Genomic DNA, 27,895 nt, shown 5'->3' with positions numbered 1-27,895 from the left:
CGTTGTTCCTAATTTCAGAGACATAGCCATATTGGTCTAGTGAGATATAAGGTGCGGTGAGGGTCACATTGATCACCCATTTGGGTTCTATAAAGTGGTCGTGCAGACGGTACCGCACATAAACACCACCTCTTAATTGTAGGACGTATGAGCCACCTTCCTCACCAGGCTGATCGAATCCCTCCGTGTCCCCTAGGTCGTTAAGCGTAGCGTTGGGGCGGTGCCTAATCATTGCTATAATACTATTACGAGATAATTTCCAACTGGTTTTCTGATTATAGTTCAGGGGTGCACTTCACCCCCATGAAGTGTATGTTGTCGGGTAGGAAGATCTTGGTTAGTGATATCGTGTCTTCCACGGTCACGGTGACTCCCTGCAGACTGGTTTTGGAGTCGACACCCACCCGCACGTAAACGGTGCAAACGTGATACTGGTGTCTTTTCGCCCACCCGAGTTTGATCCCCTTCACGATTTCGACATCATCCCGCGATGGTTCCCCTAGGTAGACTTGGATGACCAGAGTGGCGTTCTCCGGTAGGCTCGTCAGGATGTTGACCACGCCTTCGAATTCAGACACCAACTGCAATGTCACGTCTTGCACTCCCGGTTTACTTGATAGCATGTGGGCTGCCATACTGGCGACTGGGCTGATGACTACGCTACGCCTCTGCGTCGGGATGTAAGCCACGAGCAGGGTTCCGTTGTTCACGACTTTGTTTAGGTAGTTGACTTTGTTCTCCGTGAACACGTAGGGGGAGCCGAGCCTAATATTGAGAAACCAGTCGCCTTTAGCGGGTAACAACACCCACTTGTCATCGTCGGTGAAGACGAGGGAATACTGCTTATTTTTGGTGATGGCCGTCACGTTGCTCTCAACATCTTCTAAGTCGAACAGTTTGCCCCCGAACGACGGGTATATTATCCATTTGTCATCACGGTGTTGACTAGGGTGTGCAGTGTTGACGGCGCTCTTGAGGTATCTACTATATCACTTAGGTTGCTAGTACCACCGATGGAGGGGACTTCAACGCGTTTGTAAATGTTGTTTTTCAGTTGCAAGGCGTACAATTTACTATCTACTCCGGGGTCGTCGAATCCACGTGTATCCCCGAGGTCGAAGATCCCCACATTGATGCATTTTTTCAACTTCATTCCGGGGCCTTGTGCGCTGGTCATTTTATGTGCAGCGTTATGCTGAGGTATCCTATATTCAGGGGATTATGATTTATATCTAACACCCGATATTATCAGCTCAGGGATGTTGCCTTGGGTTAACCTCTTATACTGCCAGCGGTGAAAACGGCTTCGGTTCTACCGTCGTTGTATTTCTCCGTTTTCACCGGCACTGCTCTCAGTATCGTGGAAGGGTGGCCCCTTAAATGTTGTCCGTTATTGCTCACCTGGCCGAGATGAATGCACAGCTCTCGGTACAGTACTAGGTCGGGTAACTTCATGCCTGTGACGGTAGTCGTTGGTTTTATCTCGTCAGGTGACATACCTAGTGTCCTCGCCAAAAGGCCGACCGAGCCTGAAGGAGTTTCTTCCGTTGTTGATTAACACCACTGTGCGTTTGAGTCGTTCATCTTGAGTTAGGCTCCCAGGGGCTGAAGACCTGGATTAAACCCAGCGAGCACTGCGCTGTAGTAGCCTTCAGTTATCTGGCTGCGAGTTCCACTGACGAACAGCTTATTGTTGCTGGTGTTGATGTTAGTCCATCGCGGTAGGTAGGTGATATCGCAGAGTCGCGACTTGAGTTGACCCGGCGTGTTATCGATCGGCGCGCGCGTCAGCTGAGCGGCCTGCGCCGCTCGTTATTCCTGGAAGTGTTATGTACATGTTAGAGTATATAAACTCATTATATAATAGTTTTAAAATGTACTCGGGGAGTGTTTTACCCTAAACTGGACATAGATTTCCCCACATGAAGATGCGTGGGTGGCTGATGGGATGTATTTGGCCCAGTTTATAGATGTGTTCAGCCGGTATAAGCTTTCTGTGACTAACGTCAAAGGGAGTCCACGCTTGGTTCAACAACCCGATGCAGTTCTGGCAGAATCAACTCAACTTCGCCGTGTGGTGCTACAATGGGGTGTGGTGTGGCATTAACTTGACACTTTCGGCGTGGACCGCTAAGTCAGTCTGTGTTCATGTTTCACGTGTACTACCAGGTCAGGCGGTATCCTCAAAGAGATCAGCCCCGCTCCCACAGGACAAAGTCGTGGGGCGCGGTAAACAACCAATGCGATGAGCGGGCCTCTGAACGTATTTTGCTTGAATTGAACTAAACCCGAAGGCCAGTTGGCATTTGCGGGACGAACCACAGGTTGGGTATCCCCATCGTTCTGGCATGCCCCGTGGATGCCAGCGAAGAAGATGAAAGAATGGGGTTTCAAGTCGTATCATCACCTCACAACGAACGAGGTGGGATGACCGTTACATGGCTTTTCAACAACAACAAAGGATTACCCGAGTCTGGAGAGGTTGAGCAGGGGGCAGCGGATGACTGTTGGGTGCGCCCAGGCATAAGCAGCGTTCCAACATCCTCGGTAAAGGGACTGCTACGGCGGCTCAAGAAACAGTTCGTTGTTAACGTTGAGGATACTATCAATTCTCAGTTGATCTCGAGTGCCTTTAAAGCTACCAGGCGTGTTGGAATCGCCAGGTCGAAAGTCGACTACGTCTTCGACGTGGGACTGTACATGGCTCGAAGTGATATGCAACTGAGAGTAAAAAAAGGCTGGTGGGCTACAACAACGAAATAGTCATAGCGGCGGCAGACCAAAAAGTTGAGGAGTCAATTTTGATAATCGGCGTCCCGGCGTCCCATCCATCGACGACCCGGTGAAGCGGGTATAGTGGCACCACCAGAGCCTAGGGTTCAACCAACACCCCTGTGGGGTCACCCCCACAATCAATCACCAGCACATCGACCGTAAAACAGCCCTGGTGGTTGGGCGGGGTTCTTGGTTTGGTTGGGAGCTCATTTGGTTAAAATTCCTTAGCGCTATGTACGCAAACCTGCCGCGGCGGCGATGGCTGCCCACAGGTTTTGACTGAGCCATGTGGCAGTTTTAGCCAGGCTCAGCAGCCGCGAGACGATGCTACCCAGGATGCGGGCAGGGCCTTGACCTTACCAGCCAGTTTAGCCAGAAGGCTCCCTAGGGATTTCAGGTGTTTTATCCAGGCTGACACCCCACCACTTGGTGGTGTGCGGTAGGTGTGGGGGTACCCTGTCAATGACACCACCAGGGTTGATATGATGAAGCCCAATGCAGTCAGAATGCTGGCGATGGTTATGCCTTGCTCTCGGAAGAGGATTCGGATCTGTCAGCTAAGCGTGGTGTCCTGGTAGAGGACTTCGATCAGCGGTTTCCGCACCACGGCTGATCTGGGATCGAAGCTGTTCTCGGAAGGAGGATGCCGTTTCCAGCCGGAGTATTCCTTTCCTCTTCCAAATTACGTATTTGTTCCTCGATGGTGGCTTTCAGAGACTCGTCCTCCAGTTTCACCGAGTTTGACCTTTTCATGGGCGATGTGGTCGTCTATATAAACTTCCAGTTTGGCTGTTGTCCACGAATGACCCACGAATGGTTTTGCATGGCCTTGTCCAGCCCCGCAGGTTCGAGCGGTAAAATTCGAACCGGTGTAAAGGTTTGTTATGGTAGGTGGCCAACAGCTTTCAATGTTATCAGTCATGTCTTGATCCGATGTGGCCCCCTGACGTCTTGCAGATCTTGAACAGGCCTCGGGGTGTAAGCTTAGGCCGTCGCCACGTAATCTATGAAGCCTAGTTCATCGCGGATAAAGTCACCCCATGGCGCTGCCGAGTGTTGATAAGGCAAGGGGTTCTCTCGTGCGCTTATTCATGAGATCGATCTCTGGGCGAGCCTTCAATCGCAGCGTGCCCTTACCATCAACAAAAACTTGGAATAGTCTCGCCCCACGGCTCAACGTAATTTTATCCCCTTTTAGCCATCTTAAAACCCGTTGACGGCCTGCTTCACGAGTTCGTTGCCTTGCGTGAATGTGGTGTCATCCTCCCGAATGCCTGGGCACTATCATCCACATATCATCCATCCGGGATGTCCTCATAACCGCCTTCAGCCATTATTTGAAGTATTAAAAACTTATATATTTCATTTTATATAACAATGTATGGTAGAAACTAGATCCTTTTCGAAGATCAAAGAGAGCCTCTAGGCGTCAGAGCCGTCACGTAAGTCGGTGACCATCACCAACAATCCCAGCAAGATAGACCAGAACCAAACGCTGCTGGTTAGATTCCCAAACCTTGGCGAGAATGACCTCATTGTACCAGGCGCGGTTCGACTGGCGTTCAACCTCACGCTTACCTCCAACAGCGATGAAGCGCGAGCTAGTCGCGGAGCGTGGAATTCGGGCCATCATCAAGAAAACCACCATCAAGATCAGTGGTAACGAGGTGCTGAGCATCGGCGACAGCGACATATTTTTATTGCTCAGGGGACCTCTGGAAGCGAGGAAGCAGCGATGTCAATGGCGTGTACCAGGGCATCAACCAAATCGACCCGGTCGGCGCGTGGGATCTGACTTCACGCCAAGACCAGTTAGACAAGATCCGCGGACGGTAAAAGGCCATCGCCCAAGCGTCACGGGGAACAGGTTCTCGCGATGCGCTTGACTTCGAGTTGCTCCACGGGACCGCAGCGTTTTACCAGGCGCGCTACTGGGTGAAATGGCGAATCACTGACTCCGTTTAGCGACTACAGCAAAGTAGATGCGTACGCGAGCGGTGATGAGGCCAGTTACACCATAGACAACATCTCTCTGGTCAGCCGGAGCTGGCCAGGCAGGTTGAAGCCAGTACTTTCGAGGAAGGTAGCCATCCTATACGATAGGGTCCTGAGGCATAGGCGATCAATCGGGATAAGGCGACGCAGCTGTGGAACATAAACCTAAACGTGCGTAGCGATCGATGAAAGGCAACCTGGTCGTCCCGTGGAGGATTACGAGCCGTTCGAAGGGACAGCGAAAAGTTTTTCAACCCGAGATTGAAAGGTGGAAGTGACCATCGGCGTGCCCAATCAGCTGTTCAGCGCCCGGTATGAGGCGCACCAGCAGTGGGATGAGATAATGAAACTACCGACCGGCACCAACACGTCATCAAGGACCTGGACCTATCCGCCCGTGCAGATCGGTGAGTACCTGACCACCAAATGCAGCGCTGTGGTTGGACATCGCGATCCGCGGATGATGATAAACTGCACGGTAGCGGTCGCCGCGCTCGACAACGGCGAGGGATAACAATCAGATCACCAAGAAGGCTCAACCGCTGGCAAGTTGAAATTATATCTATGCGTGATTATGGGCCAGCGCAGCTTATATATAGACAATGGGAGATTCGTGCAAAGCCATCTACTGAGGCCACTGCCTACTGATTTGCCCAGCGACCCACACTGCGCCATGGTTGTGTGGGCAGAACGGGCTATTGGGAGAACCGTTTTCATGTTGGATATGTTGGAGGGGTACTACAGGGATGTGTTGACAACATGCTCGTTATCATGTGCCCTACTCTGCAAATGAATAAAACTTACCGGGAAAAGACCTTGGGTGATGGCCGGACCGGAGGGCGTACACAGAAGTCGACCGGGGACGATCTGCAGGACTGGTTGAAAGCTTATCACGGGAAATTTAAAGGGGAGTCGACGCTGTTCATACTGGACGACTGCAGCGCTAATCGTGAGATAACAAAAAGAGACGTACTCATCGTACCTGGCCTTCTCCGGCCCGCACGCATCTAGCGTCTGGGTGCTAGCAGCGAAGTTCAACTTCGGTGTTGAAAGACCTCAGGGAGCAGAGCGGCGATGGGTGGCCTTATTTCCTGCAAAGGACGGGGATTCGTTCGAGGAGTGTTTGAGAGGTGAACGATGTGATGAGCAAATTAGAGCGAGAGCGGGTGAAGAAACAGCTTCGCTGAAACTAAACACGTAAGCTCGTGCTCAAGACCAAACTTCAACCCGTGGCCTATAGGGTGTTTTAAGCTTAGCAAATGCTTAGCAAATGTTAGCAAATGCTTAGCAAATGCTTAGCAAAGCAGCAAATGCTTAACAAAGCTTAGCAATGCTTAGCGTTTAGCACTTATCAGTTATAGTTATAGTTATGGTTGTTTTTGAAGTGTTAAGTGGTTGTGCAACAACCTTCATTTCTCTGTGTTACGCCTACACCGTATATTATATTGTTAAAACTAAAACTTGCTTGTTAAATTATAAGATGGAGTGTGATGAACTGCTTTCGAACAACTGTTGGTGCCACAATCACCACAGGTGAGTGACGATAGCGAGACTGGTGGCGTTGGCTGTTGGTGGCAAAATGCCAAACGTTACTTTGGAGACTACACTCGATAAAATTCACAAAATGTCAGCCAGAAGAAAATTGCGATAAGCTATGCTGGATAGATCTGAGTCTAGACTGGGGGCAGAGATGGCGAAAACTATAGGATCGGCTATGACCCGGATATACACTGGTATTGCGTCATGCTTCCTTCCATCCCGGACATGACTTTACCTGTGGGAGGCCGCTTGAGAAAGACCCTTTTTATTGAACCATTGCCTTGAGCTCTATCGGCTGCGTGCTGTACCACAAATCTACGGTATGTTTCTAGCCCGGTGGCGGGTGATTATCCACCAGACAAACATTTGCCAATTTAAGGAGGGAAAAATTATAATAATGAGTATAGATGGATGCTGCACGGGAGGAGACCACCACCCCAAACCCCCAGGGAGGGGCCCACAGCAACTGGTGAACCCTCCCGGGTGAACCCTCCTACAGTCACCAGGCAGAAGAATCCCTAAGAGAGTAGCTGCGGTAAAAAAGGTGGTGTCACCAACATAAAAGTATCACGGTGAACCCGACTCGACTCTTGTTGGTTTGCAGAGCCAGCTGCTGCGTGGCTATCTCATGGTTATATACGACACAGGGATCGAGAATTGGAGAAACCCCACAATTAGAGGTCAACCCACATATCATGTTATAAAATATATATTTGTATATCATATACATAATGTCTGAGGGAAAACGTTAGATCAGCGACGCATACCGCATACAGTGGTCGCCGAGTCTAGCCGTAGGTATGCGGCTCGGTTGACTAAAATGGTGCTTAAACAACCGACTATCAAGCTAGATTTCAACCTGCAGGATAATGGGTATGCTCATAATGAACCTTGGTATGGCGATGGCCACAAAAGGACATCCTAGTAAAACAAAGGGATACTACCTAGAAAATATTATGAAGTAAATATATATAGGATGGCTACGATTGCCATGATGGTCGGTGGGGCGTTAGTAAATGCCCTGGCATTTTCAGGGAGTAATTTCCTCTTCTCGAAACTACGAGAGTCACACGCGAGGCTGAGATTCAGGCAGAGCGTAAGAAGCATGACCTTGCCATGGAGAAATTACAATCGGCACAATCCGAGTACGCGAAAAAATTGTTCAGAGGATCGATTACGTTAACGAACAACTCAGATTAGTGAGAACCATGCCGTTAAAACATTCCACGATGGCCGATGGCCTTGGCGAGAATACTACCTACTAACAGGTAAGCAGCTGGAACCACTCAATAAACCCACACACTCGCTCAGTACTACACACCATCCAAGGGGCAAATGGACCCGTGAACTGGTCTTCATCAGCGCTGGGTATAGCGCGACTTCGTTGGTTGCAAAACAATTAGACTAAGTACTCATATAAATATACCAAAGATGAGACCTGCTCCGTGCCGATCACGAATACATACTTATTGGGAAGAAGAACCCTGTGGTAGGAGATGCAGGACTAAGGGTACTGTTGTTTCCACATGGGAAGCCCTAACTACGTGTTCTGTGTGTGGTATCGGGGTTAAAGGGCACTACTGTCTATGCAAAGCTCACGGGGCAAAGCGTGAGTCAGGCATCATCTCATCTACAGGAGAATAAAAGGCCTACATAAAGAACGTAGAAGCCTTCTCCAGGATAAGTCCCCAATTAGAGACTGTGCTGCACACCTAGGTATAACTATGTTTGTGGAAATTAGGCCAGGGAAAGTTACCTGAGAAGCTGGCAGATGGATGTGGGGAAAAGTATAGATATCAGTGTCCTCAAACCCATGATTGTTAGTGAACTATATATAGGGGTGCTCGTTTACAATCATGGTGAGAAGTAGTTTGATGTGCGTGGGCTGGAGCACACTTGGAATTACTTTGATGGGGCAGTAGATCGTGAGAGGAGATAGAATATACTTGTTGATGACTCGTTGCAAAATAATACAAAACACCCTACTATGCTGCGCATGTTCGAGATTGGGTCGAGGAATAATCGATAAGGCCTATCTAGATATTTACTAAAAGCGCTTCACTTTTTATCAGGTTCGCCCGGCAATTATGCCACGTTGACATCGATGAAACAGTTTAATGTGAATCGCCTATGATCTCTTTGGTGTTTGTAATAAAGGCTTGCCGGGCTTTTTGTATCCCCTGTTCTATGTACTTTTTTCTCGTCCTCGCTGATAGCAGACTTACGAGACTTGGATCGAATCTCTTGTTTCATTTTGTTATATTTTGTGAGTTCAGAGAGGATTGAACGAAACTCCTCCTCTGAGATCTTACTGTCAGTGAGTGCCGTGAAAATACGCCACTTACTGTGTTGCTTTGCTTCTGCCAGAACCCTGATCTCGTCGCCGTTTCCAACGCCTTTTACGATGCAGTCTGCGTGATGCAAACTTAAGCACCAACCCTAACACCCCTGTCACCCCAGCTGTTATTTCAATGCCTAGAACTATAGGTGCAGCCACGATGGTAGCTAACAACCCAACACCTGCCGCCCCTAGTCCCATGCTGGTTGCCATAAGGGCAGTATCAGTCCCATCCACGGCATTGAAAGCTCTATGGTACTTCTTATATAGTGCTTTCCGCGTGTCGCGGTCTTGTTCTAGTTGGTGTTTTACATCACGTAACTGTCTCAAACAGAATCCGTCAACGGTTTCCAGGGTCTTCGCTACTTCCTTTACGACTGGGTACAGCCCCATCCTGTGTGCCTATAATATATCTTATGAGATATTATTTAATTGGGCTTCAGTTAATAGTTGATCAACGTACCTAAGGCTTATAAAACTTAGATTCTCGTATGTGGAGATACGGGAAGGGTCAATAGGTAACTTCTGGTCTATATCAACATTATAGCAACCTTGTAATATGGGGGGTAGTAATCCCAGTTGGGGTTCCCCCAATCGTATAATGATACGGCAATATGCGAAATCTGGTGTGTCGGTGTCAACCCAACGCATTGTCACACCAGGTAAAGTTGCAAGTTTGGGGTGGGTCAAAGCCGTCCGAATCATCAAACTTACCCTTGTAAGCGACTTCTATGATGAGTGTGGATTCTGGGGCCATAGCCCTAACCCCTGCTATGGTATCGGGGTGGGTGGCTATTAACTGGGACCGCCTGGATGAAACTAACAGGTTGTCCCTCGGCCAATATGTTGAGTTAGAAACTGACATCCTTTCAGTTGGAATGAAAGACGTGATCAAGGTACCGTTGTTCCTAATTTCAGAGACATAGCCATATTGGTCTAGTGAGATATAAGGTGCGGTGAGGGTCACATTGATCACCCATTTGGGTTCTATAAAGTGGTCGTGCAGACGGTACCGCACATAAACACCACCTCTTAATTGTAGGACGTATGAGCCACCTTCCTCACCAGGCTGATCGAATCCCTCCGTGTCCCCTAGGTCGTTAAGCGTAGCGTTGGGGCGGTGCCTAATCATTGCTATAATACTATTACGAGATAATTTCCAACTGGTTTTCTGATTATAGTTCAGGGGTGCACTTCACCCCCATGAAGTGTATGTTGTCGGGTAGGAAGATCTTGGTTAGTGATATCGTGTCTTCCACGGTCACGGTGACTCCCTGCAGACTGGTTTTGGAGTCGACACCCACCCGCACGTAAACGGTGCAAACGTGATACTGGTGTCTTTTCGCCCACCCGAGTTTGATCCCCTTCACGATTTCGACATCATCCCGCGATGGTTCCCCTAGGTAGACTTGGATGACCAGAGTGGCGTTCTCCGGTAGGCTCGTCAGGATGTTGACCACGCCTTCGAATTCAGACACCAACTGCAATGTCACGTCTTGCACTCCCGGTTTACTTGATAGCATGTGGGCTGCCATACTGGCGACTGGGCTGATGACTACGCTACGCCTCTGCGTCGGGATGTAAGCCACGAGCAGGGTTCCGTTGTTCACGACTTTGTTTAGGTAGTTGACTTTGTTCTCCGTGAACACGTAGGGGGAGCCGAGCCTAATATTGAGAAACCAGTCGCCTTTAGCGGGTAACAACACCCACTTGTCATCGTCGGTGAAGACGAGGGAATACTGCTTATTTTTGGTGATGGCCGTCACGTTGCTCTCAACATCTTCTAAGTCGAACAGTTTGCCCCCGAACGACGGGTATATTATCCATTTGTCATCACCGGTGTTGACTAGGGTGTACCGAGTGTTGACGGCCGCTCTTGAGGTATCTACTATATCACTTAGGTTGCTAGTACCACCGATGGAGGGGACTTCAACGCGTTTGTAAATGTTGTTTTTCAGTTGCAAGGCGTACAATTTACTATCTACTCCGGGGTCGTCGAATCCACGTGTATCCCCGAGGTCGAAGATCCCCACATTGATGCATTTTTTCAACTTCATTCCGGGGCCTTGTGCGCTGGTCATTTTATGTGCAGCGTTATGCTGAGGTATCCTATATTCACGGGATTATGATTTATATCTAACACCGATATTATCAGCTCAGGGATGTTGCCTTGGGTTAACCTCTTATACTGCCGCGGTGAAAACGACTCGGTTCTACCGTCGTTGTATTTCTCCGTTTTCACCGGCACTGCTCTCAGTATCGTGGAAGGGTGGCCCCCTTAAATGTTGTCCGTTGTGCTCACCTGGCCGAGATGAATGCACAGCTCTCGGTACAGTACTAGGTCGGGTAACTTCATGCCTGTGACGGTAGTCGTTGGTTTTATCTCGTCAGGTGACATACCTAGTGTCCTCGCCAAAGGCCGACCGAGCCTGAAGGAGTTTCTTCCGTTGTTGATTAACACCACTGTGCCGTTTGAGTCGTTCATCTTGAGTTCGGCTCCCAGGGGCTTGAAGACCTCGTCGCTTAGCGAGCACACGCTGTAGTAGCCTTCAGTTATCTGGCTGCGAGTTCCACTGACGAACAGCTTATTGTTGCTGGTGTTGATGTTAGTCCATCGCGGTAGGTAGGTGATATCGCAGAGTGCGACTTCGAGTTGACCCGACGTGTTATCGATCGCGCGCATCAGCTGAACGGCCTCGCCGTTATTCCTGGAAGTGTTATGTACATGTTAGAGTATATAAACTCATTATATAATAGTTTTAAAATGTACTCCCCGGGAGTGTTTTACCCTAAACTGGACATAGATTTCCCCCACATGAAGATCGTGGTCGCTGATGGGATGTATTTCGACGCCCAGTTTATAGATGTGTTCAGCCGGTATAAGCTTTCTGTGACTAACGTCAAGGGAGTCCACGCTTGGTTCAACAACCCGATGCAGTTCTGGCAGAATCAACTCAACTTCGCCGTGTGCTGCGCTACAATGGGGTGTGGTGTGGCATTAACTGACACTCGGCGTGGACCGCTAAGTCAGTCTGTGTTCATGTTTCACGTGTACTACCAGGTCAGACGTATCCTCAAAGAGATCAGCGCCCCGCTCCCACAGGACAAGTCGTGGGACGCAGTAAACAACCAGTACGATAGACGGGCCTACGAACGTATTTGCAACGAATTCGAACTAAACCCGAAGACGGATTGGCATTTGCCGGGACCGAACCACAGGTTGGGTATCCCCATCGTTCACAACATGCCCCTCGTGGATGCCAGCGAGAAGATGAAAGAATGGGGTTTCAAGTCGTATCATCACCTCACAACGAACGAGTGGGATGACCGTTACATGGCTTTCAACAACAGCAAGGATTACCGAGTCTGGAGGATTGAGCAGGGGGCAGCGGATGACTGTTGGGTGCGCAGACGCAAACGCGTTCCAACATCCTCGGTAAGGGGACTGCTTACGACGCTCAGAAACAGTTCGTTGTTAACGTTGAGGATGCTATCAATTCTCCAGTTGATCTCCCGAGTGCCTTTAAACGCTACCAAGACGTGTTGGAATACGCCAGGTCGAAAGTCGACTACGTCTTCGACGTGGGACTGTACATGGCTCCGAGTGATATGCAACTGAGAGTAAAAAAAGTGGTGGGCTACAACAACGAAATAGTCATAGCCACGGCAGACCAAAAGTTGGGAGTCAATTTTGATGTCGACGTCCCCCGCGTCCCACCATCCACGACCGGTGAAACGGGTATAGTGGCACCACCCCCGGAGCCTAGGGTTCAACCAACACCCCCTGTGGGGTCACCCCCACAATCCAATCACCAGCACATCGACCGTAAAACAGCCCTGGTGGTTGGCGGGGTTGCGGTTTGGTTGGGGCTCATTTGGTTAAAAATTCCTTAGCCGCTATGTACACCAAACCTGCCACGGCGACGATGGCTGCCCACAGGTTTTGACTGAGCCATGTGGCAGTTTTAGCCAGAGCGCTCAGCAGCCACGAGACGATGCTACCCAGGATGCCGGGCAGGGCTTCGGCGGCCTTACCAGCCAGTTTAGCCAGGGCCTCCCCTAGGGATTTCAGGTGTTTTTTTATCCAGGCTTTGACACCCCCACCACTTGGTGGTGTGCCGGTAGGTGTGGGGGTACCCCCTGTCAATGACACCACCAGGGTTGATATGATGAAGCCCAATGCAGTCAGAATGCTGGCGATGGTTATGCCTTGCTCTCGGAAGAGGATTCGGATCCTGTCAGCTAGCGTGGTGTCCTGGTAGAGGACTCGATCAACGGTTTCCCGCACACGGCTGATCTGGGATCGAAGCTGTTCTCGGAAGGAGGATGCCGTTTCCAGCCGGGTATTCCTTTCCTCTTCCAAATTACGTATTTGTTCCTCGATGGTGGCTTTCAGAGACTCGTCCTCAGTTTCACCGAGTTTGACCTTTTCATGGGCGATGTGGTCGTCTATCGCTTCCAGTTTGGCGCTGTTGTCCACGAATGACCCACGAATGGTTTGCATGGCCTTGTCCAGCCCCCGCAGTTCCCGAACGGTAAATTCGAACCCGTGTAAGGTTTGTTATGGTAGGTGGCCAACAGCTTTTCAATGTTATCAGTCATGTCTTGATCCGATGTGGCGCCCCTGACGTCTTGCAGATCTTGAACAGCCTCCGGGGTAAGCTTAGGCCGTGCGCCACCGTAATCTATGAAGCCTAGTTCATCGCGGATAAAGTCACCCCCATGGCGACTGCCGAGTGTTGATAAGGCAAGGGGTTCTCTCGTGCGCTTATTCATGAGATCGATCTCTGGGCGAGCCTTCAATCACAGCGTGCCCTTACCATCAACAAAAAACTTGGAATAGTCTCGCCCCCACGGCTCAACGTAATTTTTATCCCCTTTTAAGCCATCTTAAAACCCGTTGACGGCCTGCTTCACGAGTTCGTTGCCTTGCGTGAATGTGGTGTCATCCTCCCCGAATGCCTGGGCACTATCATCCCACATATCATCCATCGGGATGTCCTCATAACCGCCTTCAGCCATTATTTAGTATTAAAACTTATATGTTTCATTTATATAACAATGTATGGTAGAAAACTAGATCCTTTTCGAAGATCAAGAGAGCCTCTAGGCGTCAGAGCCGTGCGTAAGTCGGTGACCATCACCAACAATCCCAGCAAGATAGACCAGAACCAAACGCTGCTGGTTAGATTCCCAAACCTTGGCGAGAATGACCTCATTGTACCAGGCACGGTTCGACTGGCGTTCAACCTCACGCTTACCTCCAACAACGACAAACGCGAGCTAGTGCGGAACGTAGGTCGGGCCATCATCAAGAAAACCACCATCAAGATCAGTGGTAACGAGGTGCTGAGCATCGACGACAGCGACATATTTTATTGCTACGGGGACCTCTGGAAAAGCGAGGGAGAACGCGTCAATGACGTGTACCAGGGCATCAGCAAATCGACCCGGTCGCGCGTGGGATACGGCTTCACGCAAGACCAGTTAGACAAGATCACGGACGGTAAAAAGGCCATCGCCCAAGCGTACGGGAACAGGTTCTGCGTGCCGCTTGACTTCGAGTTGCTCACGGGACACGCGCCGTTTTACCAGGCCGCACTGGGTGAAATGGCTTGAATACGAGCTCACGTTTAACGACTACAGCAAAGTAGTGCGTACGCCGAACGGTGATGAGGCCAGTTACACCATAGACAACATCTCTCTGGAGCCCGGAGCTGGCCAGGCAGGTTCGAAGCCAGTACTCGGGGAAGGTAGCCATCCTGTACGATAGGGTCCTGAGGCATAGAGCGATCAATCGGGATAAGAGCGACACGCTGTGGAACATAAACCTAAACGTGCCGGCGCGATCGATGAAAGGCAACCTGGTCGTCCCCGTGGAGGATTACGAGCCGTTCCGAAGGGACAGCGAAAAGTTTTTCAACCCCGAGATTGAAAAGGTGGAAGTGACCATCGAGGGCGTGCCCAATCAGCTGTTCAGCGCCGGTATGAGGGCGCACCAGCAGTGGGATGAGATAATGAAACTACCGACCCGGCACCAACACGTCATCAAGGACCTGGACCTATCCGCCGTGCAGATCGGTGAGTACCTGACCACCAAGTACGCGCTGTGGTTGGACATGCGATCCACGGATGATGATAACCTGCACGGTAGCGGTCGCCGCATCGACAACGGCAGCGAGGGGATAACAATCCAGATCACCAAGAAGGCTCAACCCGCTGGCAAGTTGAAATTATATCTGTACGTGATTATGGACGCGCAACTTCATATAGACAATGGGAGATTCGTGCAAGCCATCTACTAGGCCACTGCCTACTGATTTGCCCCGCGACCCACACTGCGCCATAGTGTGTGGGCAGACGGGCTGTGGGAAGACCGTTTTCATGTTGGATATGTTGGAGGGGTACTACAGGGATGTGTTCGACAACATCGTTATCATGTGCCCTACTCTGCAAATGAATAAAACTTACACGGAAAGACCTTGGGTGATGACGGACCCGGACGTACACAGAGTCGACCCGGGGACACGTCTGCAGGACTGGTTGAAAGCTTATCACGGGAAATTTAAAGGGGAGTCGACGCTGTTCATACTGGACGACTGCAGCGCTAATCGTGAGATAACAAAAAAGAGAGACATGCTATCGTACCTGGCCTTCTCCGGCCGGCACGCAAATCACAGCGTCTGGGTGCTAACGCAGAAGTTCAACTCGGTGTTGAAAGACCTCAGGGAGCAGACGCGATGGGTGGCCTTATTTCACTGCAAGGACAGGGATTCGTTCGAGGAGTGTTTGAGAGAGAACGATGTGATGAGCAAATTAGAACGGGAACGGGTGAAGAAACAGCTCGCTGAAACTAAACACGCTAAGCTCGTGCTCAAGACCGACCAACCCGTGGCCTATAGGGTGTTTTAGCTTAGCAAATGCTTAGCAAATGCTTAGCAAATGCTTAGCAAATGCTTAGCAAAGCTTAGCAAATGCTTAGCAAAGCTTAGCAATGCTTAGCGTTTAGCACTTATCAGTTATAGTTATAGTTATGGTTGTTTTTGAAGTGTTCGTCGTGTGCAACTTAACCTTCATTTCTCTGTGTTTCGCCTACACCGTATATTATATTGTTAAAACTAAAACTTGCTTGTTAAATTATAAGATGGAGTGTGATGAACTGCTCGAACAACTGTTGGTGCCACAATCACCACAGGTGAGTGACGACAAGCGAGAGAGACTGGTGGCGTTGTCTGTCGGTGGCAAAGCCAAACATTACTTTGGAGACTACACTCCCGATAAAATTCACAAAATGTCAGCCGAAGAAATCGATAAGCTGTACGCTAGATACGAGTCTAGACTCGGGGCAGAGATGACGAAAACTATAGGATCGGCTATGACCCAGATATACACTGGTATTGCGTCGTACTTCCTTCCCATCCCCCCGGAGCGCCGACTTTACCTGTGGGAGGCCCTTGAGAAAGACCCTTTTATTGAACACGCCTTGAGCTCTATCAGCTGCGTGCTGTACCACAAATACGGTATGTTTCTAGCCCCGGTGACGGCGGCGATTATCACGGCAAAACATTGCCAATTTAAGGAGGGGAAAAATTATAATAATAGTATAGATGGATGCTGCACAGGAGGAGACACCACCCCAAACCCCCAGGGAGGAGACCCCACCCCAACTGGAGGTGAACCCTCCCGAGGTGAACCCTCCTACAGTCACCAGGCAGAAGAACCCTAAGAGAGTAGCTGCCGGTAAAAAAAGGTGGTGTCACCAACATAAAAGTATCACGGTGAACCCGACTCGACTCTTGTTGGTTGCAGGCGTAACTGCTGCCGTGGCTATCTCATGGTTATATACACGACACAGGGATCCCGGGGAGCCCCCGGAGAAACCCCCACAATTAGAGGTCAACCCACATATCATGTTATAAAATATATATTTGTATATCATATACATAATGTCTGAGGGGAAAACGTTCGTCAACGACGCATACCACGCCACCGTGGTCGCCAGTCTAGCCGTAGGGTACGCTCGGTTGACCAAAATGGTGCTTAAACAACCGACTATCAAGCTAGATTTCAACCTGCAGGATATGGGTATGCTCATAATGAACCTTGGTATGGCGATGGCCACAAAGGACATCCTAGTAAAACAAGGGATACTACCTGAAAATATTATGAAGTAAATATAGGATGGCTACGATTGCCATGATGGTCGGTGGGGCGTTAGTAAATGCCCTGGCATTTTCCGGGAGTAATTTCCTCTTCTCGAAACTACGAGAGTCACACGCGGCTGAGATTCAGGCAGAGCGTAAGAGGCATGACCTTGCCATGGAGAAATTACAATCGGCACAATCCGAGTACGCGAAAAAAATTGTTCAGAGGATCGATTACATTAACGAACAACTCAGGCGTGAGAACCATGCCGTTAAAACATTCCACGATGTCGATGACGCAGCGAGAGAATACTACCTACTAACAGGTAAACAGCTGGAACCACTCAATAAACCCACACTCGCTCAGTACTACACACCATCCAAGGGGCAAATGGACCGTGAACTGGTCTTCATCGCGCTGGGTATAGCAGCGACTGCGTTGGTTGCAAAACAATTAGACTAAGTACTCATATAAGTATACCAAAGATGAGACCTGCTCCGTACCGATGCGAATACATACTTATTGGGAAGAAAGAACCCTGTGGTAGGAGATGCAGGACTAAGGGGTACTGTTGTTTCCACATGGGAAGCCCTAACTACACGTGTTCTGTGTGTGGTATCGGGGTTAAAGGGCACTACTGTCTATGCAAAGCTCACGGGGCAAACGTAGTCAGGCATCATCTCATCTACGAGAATAAAAAGGCCTACATAAAAGAACGTAGGCGCCTTCTCAGGATAAGTCCCCAATTAGAGACTGTGCACACCTAGGTATAACTATGTTTGTGGAAATTGAGCCCAGGGAAAGTTGCCTGAGAAGCTGGCAGATGGATGTGGGGAAAAGTATAGATATCAGTGTCCTCAAACCCATGATTGTTAGTGAACTATATAAGGGGTGCTCGTTTACAATCATGGTGAAAGTAGGGTTTGATGTGCCGTGGGCTGGGCACACTTGGAATTACTTTGATGGGGGGCGAGTAGATGCGCATGAGGAGATAGATATACTTGTTGATGACTCGTTGCAAATAATACAAAACACCCTACTATGCTGCGCATGTTCCGGGTGGGTCGAGGGAATAATCGATAAGGCCTATCTAGATATTTACTAAAGCGCTTCACTTTTTTTATCAAGGTTCGCCCTTGCCGGCGGCCCAATTAGAGATTGATATACCTAGGTGTGTACGCAACTATGACTACTATTCGTGAGCTCAAGCAGATCGCGAGGCAGAGGGGTGTGATTGGTTACTCTAGGATGAGGAAATCAGCCTTGTTGAGATTACTTAACATACAAGCACCTCCCACGGTAAAACGACTAAAAGCCCAAGCAAAAGAGCTTGGGTTCACGGGTTATTCCAACCTGGGGAGAGCCGGGTTAGTCGCATTGTTATCACATGACCCCGTACACCATCAGCTCCCCACTGTAAAACAATTAAAAGCTGAGGTACGCAATTTGGGGTTAGGCGGATATTCCCATATGAGGAAACCACAGCTTGTAGAACTATTACGGCAGAATAGAGCTATTGACCTACAGTTCATACCCACTGAGCGCGCTGTAGGCAACTATTTGAGAGGCTGGCGCATGCATGTTGATAGGAACATAGACATCACAGATATCAAGCCTCTGATAGCTGATAAAGTCGACCAGGAACTAAACAATCTGGGAAGTATAAAGTTTCAGATCACAGTGAAAATGTCACTCGATAAGAACGTGGGGGCTGGGGTCACTGAGTACATTCAGCCTTACTTCCGAGGTAAACAAGAAGTCGTCACGCATACAGAGACCATAGACGCATCAATTGATACCAGTTTTCAGCAGATACGAGAATACCTAGAACGCTACACACACTTGGGGTCCGGGTGGGTTGTTGATAAAATCGATAATGTCTATCTAGACATAGCTAACTACGTGCCGTTCAGAGGTGGGTCATACCTAGACTTGCCCCCCTACTATAAGAAAAAACATGCCATGGTCAACGTCAAGAATAGAGGAGACGATTGCCTGAGGGTAGCTATCAGGGCAGACTTGTATCCAGTTGACACTCATTCAGACAGGCTTTCTAGCTATCCCCAAGACGATGGGCTCAACTGGGATGGTATAGATGAACCAACCCCCATATCCCAGATCACCAAAGTAGAAAAACAGAATAACATAGCCATAAACGTCTTTGGGCAGGAAGGTAACACAACAATAGGGCACAGGGTCAGTCCAGTGTTGGGGGAGGAGGGTCGCCACGTTACCAATATATTCATGACCCAGCGAGGTGAAAAGTATCACTACATGCGGATAAAACATCTCAGCAGGCTATTGCACGACCAGTCGAAACACGTTGGGAAAAAACACTTTTGTGTGCGATGTTTGCACGGTTTCAGTCGAGCTGATTTATTAGAATCCCACCGGGAGGATTGCCAAGGTGTGGGGCAGACGGCCATACGAGTCGACATGCCTAAGGAAGATGACAATATCCTAAAATTCGGCAACCACAAGAACCAAATGTCTGTGCCTTATGTCATCTATGCCGACTTTGAAGCCTTGGTCAAACCAGTTGAGGTTGCCGGGGGTACGGCTGTTTGGGGGACCCCAACCACACAGAAAACACAAGAGCATGAGGCTTGTGGGTTTGGATACGTTGTCGTCCGGTGTGATGGGAAAACGAAAGCTCCCGTAGCTGAAAAGTTTCTAAAGTGTTTGCAGGAGGAAGAAAAAATTATTAGGAATGCACTGTATACAGTCGCTCCCATGCGTATGACCAAAGCTGACCGGCTAGCCCACGCCTGTAGCACTAACTGCCACGTGTGTGACTCACCACTTAACGGTGATTCGGTGAGAGATCACTGCCACGTCACTGGTAAGTATAGAGGCGCCGCTCACAGTGGGTGTAACCTCAAGCTTAGAATCAACCCCAAGACAATAAACATCCCCGTGGTCTTTCACAACTTGAGAGGGTACGACTCTCACTTTATTATGCAGGCCATCGCGAGGGTTGACGGCAACCTGACGTGCATCCCCAACAACATGGAGAGATACATTTCCTTCAGCTTGAATGGCCTGAGGTTCATCGACTCGGTTCAGTTCCTCCTGTCGTCACTCGACAGTCTTGTCAAGGCCAACGATACCTTCCCCATCACCGATCGATACACCGACGCCGAGACTCGACCCCTGCTGATGAGGAAAGGTGTGTACCCCTACGAGTACATGAATGGCTGGGCCAAGTTCGCCAAGACCAGACTACCCCCCATCAGAGAATTTTACAGCAACCTGACCGACTCGGCAATCACCCAAGACGATTACTCACACGCTATTAACGTATGGAATAAACTGGGATGTAAGAATCTGGGTGACTATCACGACCTATACTTGAGGACAGATGTACCGCTGTTAGCCGACGTGTTTGAGACGTTTAGGCGGACATGTTTCAAGCAGTATAAACTCGACCCCGCATGGTACTACACCAGCCCAGGTCTGTCGTGGGATGCCTTGCTGAAAAGTTAAGTTGGAATTGCTCACAGATTACGACATGCACCTATTCATTGAGAAAGGCTTGCGAGGTGGGATTTCCATGGCAACCAAACGATACGCGAAAGCAAATAATCAATACGTGAAGGGCTACGACCCGAGCAAGCCAACCAATCATATTCTCTACCTCGACGCCAACAACCTGTACGGCTGGGCCATGAGCCAGTATCTACCCACAGGGGGATTCGAATGGGAATCGCACGAGGTCGATGTTATGAGCATCGCACCAGATTCGAACAAAGGTTATATCCTCGAGGTGGACTTGGAATACCCCAAGGCATTACACACATCACACAACAGCTACCCCCTGGCCCCCGAACGTATGAGGGTTAACCCAGACTGGATGTCTGAGTACCAACATAACTTGTTAGGTGGGCGGGTGGCAGACGTTGAAAAACTCGTGCCCAACTTAATGAATAAGACCAAGTACATCGTTCACTATCGCAACCTTCAGCTGTACCTGTCGTTGGGTATGAGGCTGACCAAAATACACAGGGTGCTCGTGTTCAACCAGAGCCCATGGATGGAGCCATACATCAGAATGAACATGGACCTGTGAAAGCTTGCCACCAGTGACTTTGAGAAAAATCTCTACAAGCTCATGAACAACTCGGTGTTTGGTAAGACTATGGAGAACCTGAGGAAACGCGTGACCGTGAAGCTGGTTCGGTCGAATGAGGAAGACAAGCTCAGGAGGCTGATAGCCAGTCCGGCATTCAACCGTAGCAAGATATTCACCAACGACCTGGTTGCCCTACACATGAAGAAAAGCCACATAAAATTCAACCGGCCTGTTTACGTGGGGATGAGCATCCTCGATTTATCCAAACACCTGATGTACGACTTTTACTAAAACGAGCTGAAGAAACAGTACGACGACAGGTGTGAAGTGCTTTACACTGACACGGATTCCCTGCTGATGGAGATTCGAACCGAGGACGTGTATGAGGACATGAAAAAACGCCTCGATTTGTATGACACCAGTGACTACCCCAAGGGCCATGCCATACACAGCACGGTAAATAAAAACGTCCTAGGTAAGATGAAGGACGAGTGTGCTGGCACGTCCATAGCCGAGTACATAGGCTTGAGGCCTAAGATGTACTCCATCCTGAAGGCCGACAATGGTGAGATTCGGAAGGCGAAAGGTGTTAAGAAGTATGTGGTAAAACAACACATCAAACACGCCAGATTCAAGGAAGCCCTGTTCAAGACCCGTACCTTCAGGCATAAAATGAACACACTTAGAAGTGATGGGCATAGGATATATGGACTGACGATAAACAAGACGTCCCTGTCGCCGATGGACACTAAGCGTTGGATAGCTATTGATGGGATAAACACGTACGCGTACGGGCATGAGAAAATTGAACCAAGAACATAGGTGTATATAGGCGGCATGTCACGGAACCAGAGAAAGTTTGAGGCCATTTACTACAGCCCGCGTGGGTACTGGAAAGGAGCTAGCGCTGTACATAAGCTGGCTAAAATGGCGCGAGTACCCCGGAGGAGGCCAAAGCATGGCTTGAAAAACAAGCCCTGGGGCAGATCTATTTACCGGCACCACGCTACGTGCCTAGAAGGAAATTCTGCATTAACATACCCAATAGCGTTCACCAGGCCGACCTCCTATTCCTACCCCACGACAAGAGGTACAAGTATGCCTTAACCTTCGTGGATGTGGCCAGTCGCTACAAGGAAGCCGAACCCTTGACCGCGAAAGACTCGGCCCAGGTAGCCCGCGGATTCGAACGCATATACAAACGCAGTCCGCTGACGTGGCCAACAGAGCTGCAAGTTGACCCCGGGCGGGAGTTCATGGGTGTCGTGTCACACCTGTTAGACAATAACGATACAAAGGTCAGGCGTGGCACGGCCGGAGCCCATCGCAGCCAAGCCATAGAGATTCAATAGGACTTTGGCTGAGCGCTTATTCGGACATCAGTATGCGAGGGAGATGGCCAACCCGGGGAAGCGATCAACTGAATGGGTCGCGCGGCTACCTAAGGTGGTGTCGGCAATCAACCATGAAGCCACCCGTCTCACCGGCAAGAAACCGGCAGACGCTATCAAACTAAAATCAATAGTGGCAGAGTCGGCTGCTCCATTGCGTGGGAAAGAGAAACAGATACCAGACAGGGCCCTCGTGAGGTATCTATACCAGACGGGGGGAACACGAGGGCGATAGCCGTAAGCGAGCCACCGATCCTATATGGTCAGTCAAAACTTACAACATAGATAAAGTGGACATGAAAGCCGACGAGCCGCACAATAGTGCCACGTGTGGGCGGGAAATCAACGGGGCCTCAAAAGTAGTAGATGCAATGGTAGCAAGATCTAAGTGCCCGACAAAAGCCTTATTTGTGAAATAAGGCTTTGCAGAGGCTTTTTGTTGGACTAGGTTCAGGACTATCATTGTATATACTACTGTATGTTAGTGTTGATGAATGCATGTTAGTATGTGTAGTTCATTTTAATGTGGGCTAGTCTATGTTAGTATAGATGTATGTATGTTAGTGTGTGTTAGTGCATTTTAGTGTAGGCTAGTCTATGTTAGTATGGATGAATGTATGTTTTTGTGTGTTAGTGCATTTTAGTGTGGGTTAGTCTATGTTATAGTATCAGTAAGGAGAAGATATATGGATGAACAACTTCTTAATTTATTTTTGACAATCAGTTCCAATGTTTCGGTGTATATTCGGCGAAGTCATGTTGTCAGCTTTTAAGCTTGTTTAACCAAGGACCACACTCCTGGTATTTTGTTTCGTGTACGGTAACAATATTTAATGAATGTGGTATGTAGCGTGTATAATATCGTAACAATAGCGAGGGAAACTCAACGCACAGATCGGTGTTGAAAACATTGATTACATTTCGCCCATGTCATAACAACTTAAGGAAGTAATTGACGTATACCTTGCTATAGGACTTGGATATTTATATTGTTATTATATGGTGTGTCGCCCATTAGTGGACGCGGCCAAGGTGCAGTCCTTACACAGGGAACGAACGCTTTAACCACAAGGCTACCTCACCGCACCTTCTCGAAACAGAGTGAGTGAGTTGGGTTTTACGCTGCATTTAGTAAATATGCAGCAGTATCACGGCAGTAAACAGCAGAAATGGGCTTCACACAATGTACCCACATGGGGAATCGAACCGGGATCATCGATGTGACGAGCCAACGCCTTAACCACTGGACTAACCAACCGCAACTTCTCAAATTAAATCGAGCTGACATGAACATTGGTAAGGTGTCTTTTTGAAAGGTTTTTTTTTCAAACCACGACTCACCAAACAACGTGGGATGACATTTCACAGCACCTGCCTGCGAGGGTCGTAGACTAAATAGAGAGGACACAAAACATTAAATGTTTGCTGTGATGATTTATTTAAATCATTGAATCAACAAGTTGATCGTTAGCTTCATTCTGCGTCCTCTTCCACTGCAGTACTGTACTCTTCCTGCAATCCCGGATCTGAAAGGAGACAATGTACACCAATTAACGCAACCAGTTTCTCTGTTCAGAAAATAGATCGAATCAGTAAATTGTGTATTGGGTGGTCGTTTGGCACAGGGTCCGCTGAGCCTGGTTCGCTCTTTATTATGATCTTTATGATCCTTTATCCACTCCCCATTGAACCCACAACCCCTTCCCTCCTGGCCCACCTTCCTTTAATTCTCAACTACCTCTTTCACTCTGTAAGCAGCATTTAGAAGCTGGTATGATGAAGAGGAACGCTGTTTATGGATAGACAACTTCTTTGTTGCAGTAGGTGCGACGTTACGGTGTAGACCCTAACACCGTTATCTTTTACTCTAATCAAATTCCAACTTTCCATTACCTGAATCTATGGTCAGGAAGTCATCGATGCTTCTCGAGAACTCTTCCAGACTTACGTTCGAGTCTCCTGAAAATATGATTTGTCAATATGCATTCAAGACGTGATACGGATTTACCTTCTAATTTCCCCCTCTCACTAACAAACACACACACACACACACACACACCCAAAAAAAGAAAAAAAAAAAGAAAAACAATGTAAATAATAAATAAATAAATAAATATAAACTAAACAAAAAATTAAAAATTGATAATGACTTTAAAGATATAGATATTTATTTAAGTCTTAAAAAAGAATTGATAAGAGAAAGAATGAAAATATCGCATTTTTTACCATTTTCATCAGCAAGTGAAAGTAGATCCTCGGCTGCCCGTCTTTCCATTAATTTCTCAGCTTCTGATTGGTCAATGTTGCCATCCTTGTTCTGATCAAGATCATCGATACTACGCTTACCCAGGGCTCCTGTAATCAAAGAAAGGCATTTATCAACGGAATGCAGATCCACCGCATAACCCATGTTGGAATCATCTGACAAATACGTACACTTTGTACTCTTCGATGTAACTAAATTATTATTCCTTGGTCGTACGATGGTAACACGGTAGTTGCCTCCCATTTTCGCCCCAGGATCCGCTTTTCAATGAAGGGTCAAGGGAATATGACAGGCATACAGGTGCGTGCTGGGAGCATTACTACACGTGATCACATGACATTGTTTTATCTAGATATCACTACACTAGTGCTATTCACAAAACCCCAAGATATCTCCATCACATTTTACAAGAATATTTGATTACATTTGGAGGAATTAGCGCCTGCACTTTATTCTTAAAATATACTTCCATTATATTCGGATGTCCAGGGGGGCGACAGGGGTAACCTAGTTCATGGTTAAAGCGTTCGCTCGTCCTGTCGGAGACTCTGGTTCGATTCACTTTATGGGTACAACGTGTGAAGCCCAGTTCTGGTGTCCCCGCCATAATATTGCTGAATTATTGCTAAACACGGCGAAAACCTAACTCACTCACTTTGGGTATTCTGAGTGTCAGGATGGGGGAAATCTGAGTGGGTGTTGGCATGCGAAGAGTTTGCGGTTTGGGCATGAAACTGACTCAATGTAAACACATTGATACTGGATATCTATTTGTACAGCCTTGCTAAACTTTCCTAAGTAGGTTGTAAACTTTTCATTGACTTTCAGCAGTGCTACGGGGGCAAAGGAACTTTCTATGTTTGTGGATATGTAAAAGAAACTGCCCTTAAAAACATATAAAAAGATAAAGTAAAAAAAGAAAACAAATTTGGAGTTTCCTCTAAAAGGTACCTTAATATTTTGTCTTGTGGATAATGTTTTTAAAATGGTCTTGTCGTTAAACCTCTTGTAACTATTTTATCCGGTATTTATTTTAAAGGGGCGTTGGACCAAACGCATCGATTGTATGCATAACGTAGTTTTGGAATGAACAAGGAACTTTCATTGCGTTCATCATACTGTATGTAGCCTTATTGTTCTTCATGATTGTTACACTTTCCATTTCAACAAAATGTAGCTGGAAGTCTGACGACTCACCGATTACTGGGTTGATTATGCCTTTATGATCCCTGTAAAATCTGTAAATCCTTCCCGCGGTACGAAGAAGTCGACGACCCCTGAATCTGAACCACCTTCTTCTCCTCCTTCTCCTTCTTCTCCAGGCGTCGGAATCCGGCAACAGCACCAGGGCCACCAGCAGGAGGACAAGGAACATGCGCATCCTGATCAGCTGATATTATCTTCCTGGCATAAAGATCAATCTGCATATTACAAGTACAATCACCAGTGGAACAAACTAGAGAGAGAGAGAAGTGCTTCTCCTCAGTTTATCAACATGATTATTCCGATAGCTGATAACTTTGTAATATGTTTTATGAAAAACGCAAACGCGAGCGCTAAGGTGAACTTTCCACTGTGGTTAGTGGTTGAAAACCACGTTTCACGTAGGCCGGTGTAACATACCGAATCACCCCCTATAGGCCACTTCGGCCTAAGCCAGTCAATCCCGGCCAGGCCTTTCCCTCTCGAGTTACAGCGGGGAAGGTCCAGCCTTGGCCAGTTCTTTGAATGCACCTCTTATAATTCCAACCTCAGCCAGTTCTCCCCATCTTTCAGTTCCGGATCCCAACCAAGGCTGGGTCTTCCCCTCTTTTGATTCCAACCAAGGCTGGTTCTTCCCCCCTTTTGATTCCAACCAAGGCTGGCTCTTCCCCTCTTTTGATTCCAACCAAGGCTGGTTCTTCCCCTCTTTTGATTCCAACCAAGGCTGGTTCTTCCCCTCTTTTGAGTCCAACCAAGGCTGGTTCTCCCCCTCTTTTGATTCCAACTAATTTGCAAGGCCGGTTTTATACCTCTTTCAATCCCGTCTAAGGTTGGTTCTTCTCCTCTTTAGATTCCAACCAGGGCTAGCCCTTCCCCTAATTTGACTCCAACCAAGGCCGATTCCTCCCCAAACAACGAGAGAATGAAATATATGACCACCATTACTTCTGCTATCTATCATTGGTGGCAATAATGGCGTCATAACTGAACAATTTACATGCAACATATTTGAACATTTATCATTTATGCATTATTCGGGGGGTATAAAATGCATGTACATTCACGAAAATCAAAGACAGCGCAAATTCACATGTACATACATTGCATAACAGGGGCGGATACAGCTTTTTGAGAAGGGGGGGGGGGATGCACACTCTTGAGAAAGTTGGGGTGCACACTTCATTTTCACGAGAGAGTTTCAATGGTCATTTGATGAATGTAACGCCGCACACAGCAATATCTATATGATACTCAGCAATAGATGTATGGCAGAGGTAAGTAAATAATCGAGGCTCGACCAGACAATCCAGTGTCCATGACAATCCATGAGCATCTATCTATTTAACTGATTTTGCATTGGAATAGCTGTTACCATTCAATATAATTACGCAGTTAAATATCAAGAAGTTTGTAATTTTTGTCCAATTTTTTCAAACAATCGGACTCCGGTTAACACTACGCTTTATATAAACAAGTGATTTCTGCAGGTGTATAAGCAATAAATATATAAAATATGAGTCCAGATATTTCTTCTTGTCAAACATCCTTTATATCTGCACAAGATCTTTCGCCGTTCAACGGCTCTTCAGGTGTACAATGAAAGCTGAGTGTCGTCATAGTTATGTGTCGCCTAGTTTTCATACAAATATATAAATATATATGTATATATCTAACAAATCCTGCATCAGAAAATTTAACGAAAACAGTATCACAAAAACGCTACTTACCCAAAGCAGACAGATGAACAAGTATCTGCAGATTGGGGATACACAGGTTATATTTATACAGATTTACATGAAAAACGTGTGAAGAGAACAGTACGAACACCTCAAAACAACGATGATATCTTAGGGACAGTAGAACGTCCTCTGATTGGTGGATTTGTTGGGTATCTCTGTCATCACAGAACAGCCGGGAGAAGGATGTCAGGACTATTTTTGATGTATCGTCCTTGCAGGCGTGGTAACGGTTTGTGGTGTTAAAGCGTATTATGTTTGACCACACTTTCAACACTAGATTACGAGATATGAACTTTCCCATCCTGTATTGGTGACAACTTTGATGATAGTTACGCTTTGTTTTACGCAGTCGATAGTAACAGCTGTACTCGAGTGCATACTTTGTTATTGTGACAATAATAATAATTATGATAATAATCCAACCGCCTGGAT

The 27,895-nt window shown here is 47.8% G+C and overlaps 1 protein-coding gene across 1 annotated transcript; it reads right to left on the bottom strand.

Moving 5' to 3' along the window:
* Window positions 1-23,674: 23,674 nt before the first annotated feature.
* On the bottom strand, window positions 23,675-25,925 carry LOC124274660. Its single transcript, XM_046710015.1, has 4 exons — window positions 25,719-25,925; window positions 24,482-24,610; window positions 24,149-24,214; window positions 23,675-23,781 (listed from the first exon to the last, which is right to left on the bottom strand). The coding sequence occupies exons 1-4, from the start codon at window positions 25,900-25,902 to the stop codon at window positions 23,729-23,731; spliced, it is 432 nt and encodes a 143-aa protein (XP_046565971.1). The 5' UTR covers window positions 25,903-25,925; the 3' UTR covers window positions 23,675-23,728.
* Window positions 25,926-27,895: the final 1,970 nt, after the last annotated feature.

Source organism: Haliotis rubra, unplaced genomic scaffold (genome assembly GCF_003918875.1).
Source record: "Haliotis rubra isolate DU_JTF1 unplaced genomic scaffold, ASM391887v1 Scf193, whole genome shotgun sequence".
Classification (NCBI taxonomy): Eukaryota; Metazoa; Mollusca; class Gastropoda; order Lepetellida; family Haliotidae; genus Haliotis; species Haliotis rubra.
The sequence above is the reverse complement of the archived record's forward strand: the minus strand, read 5'-3'. Positions and strand labels throughout refer to the sequence as shown.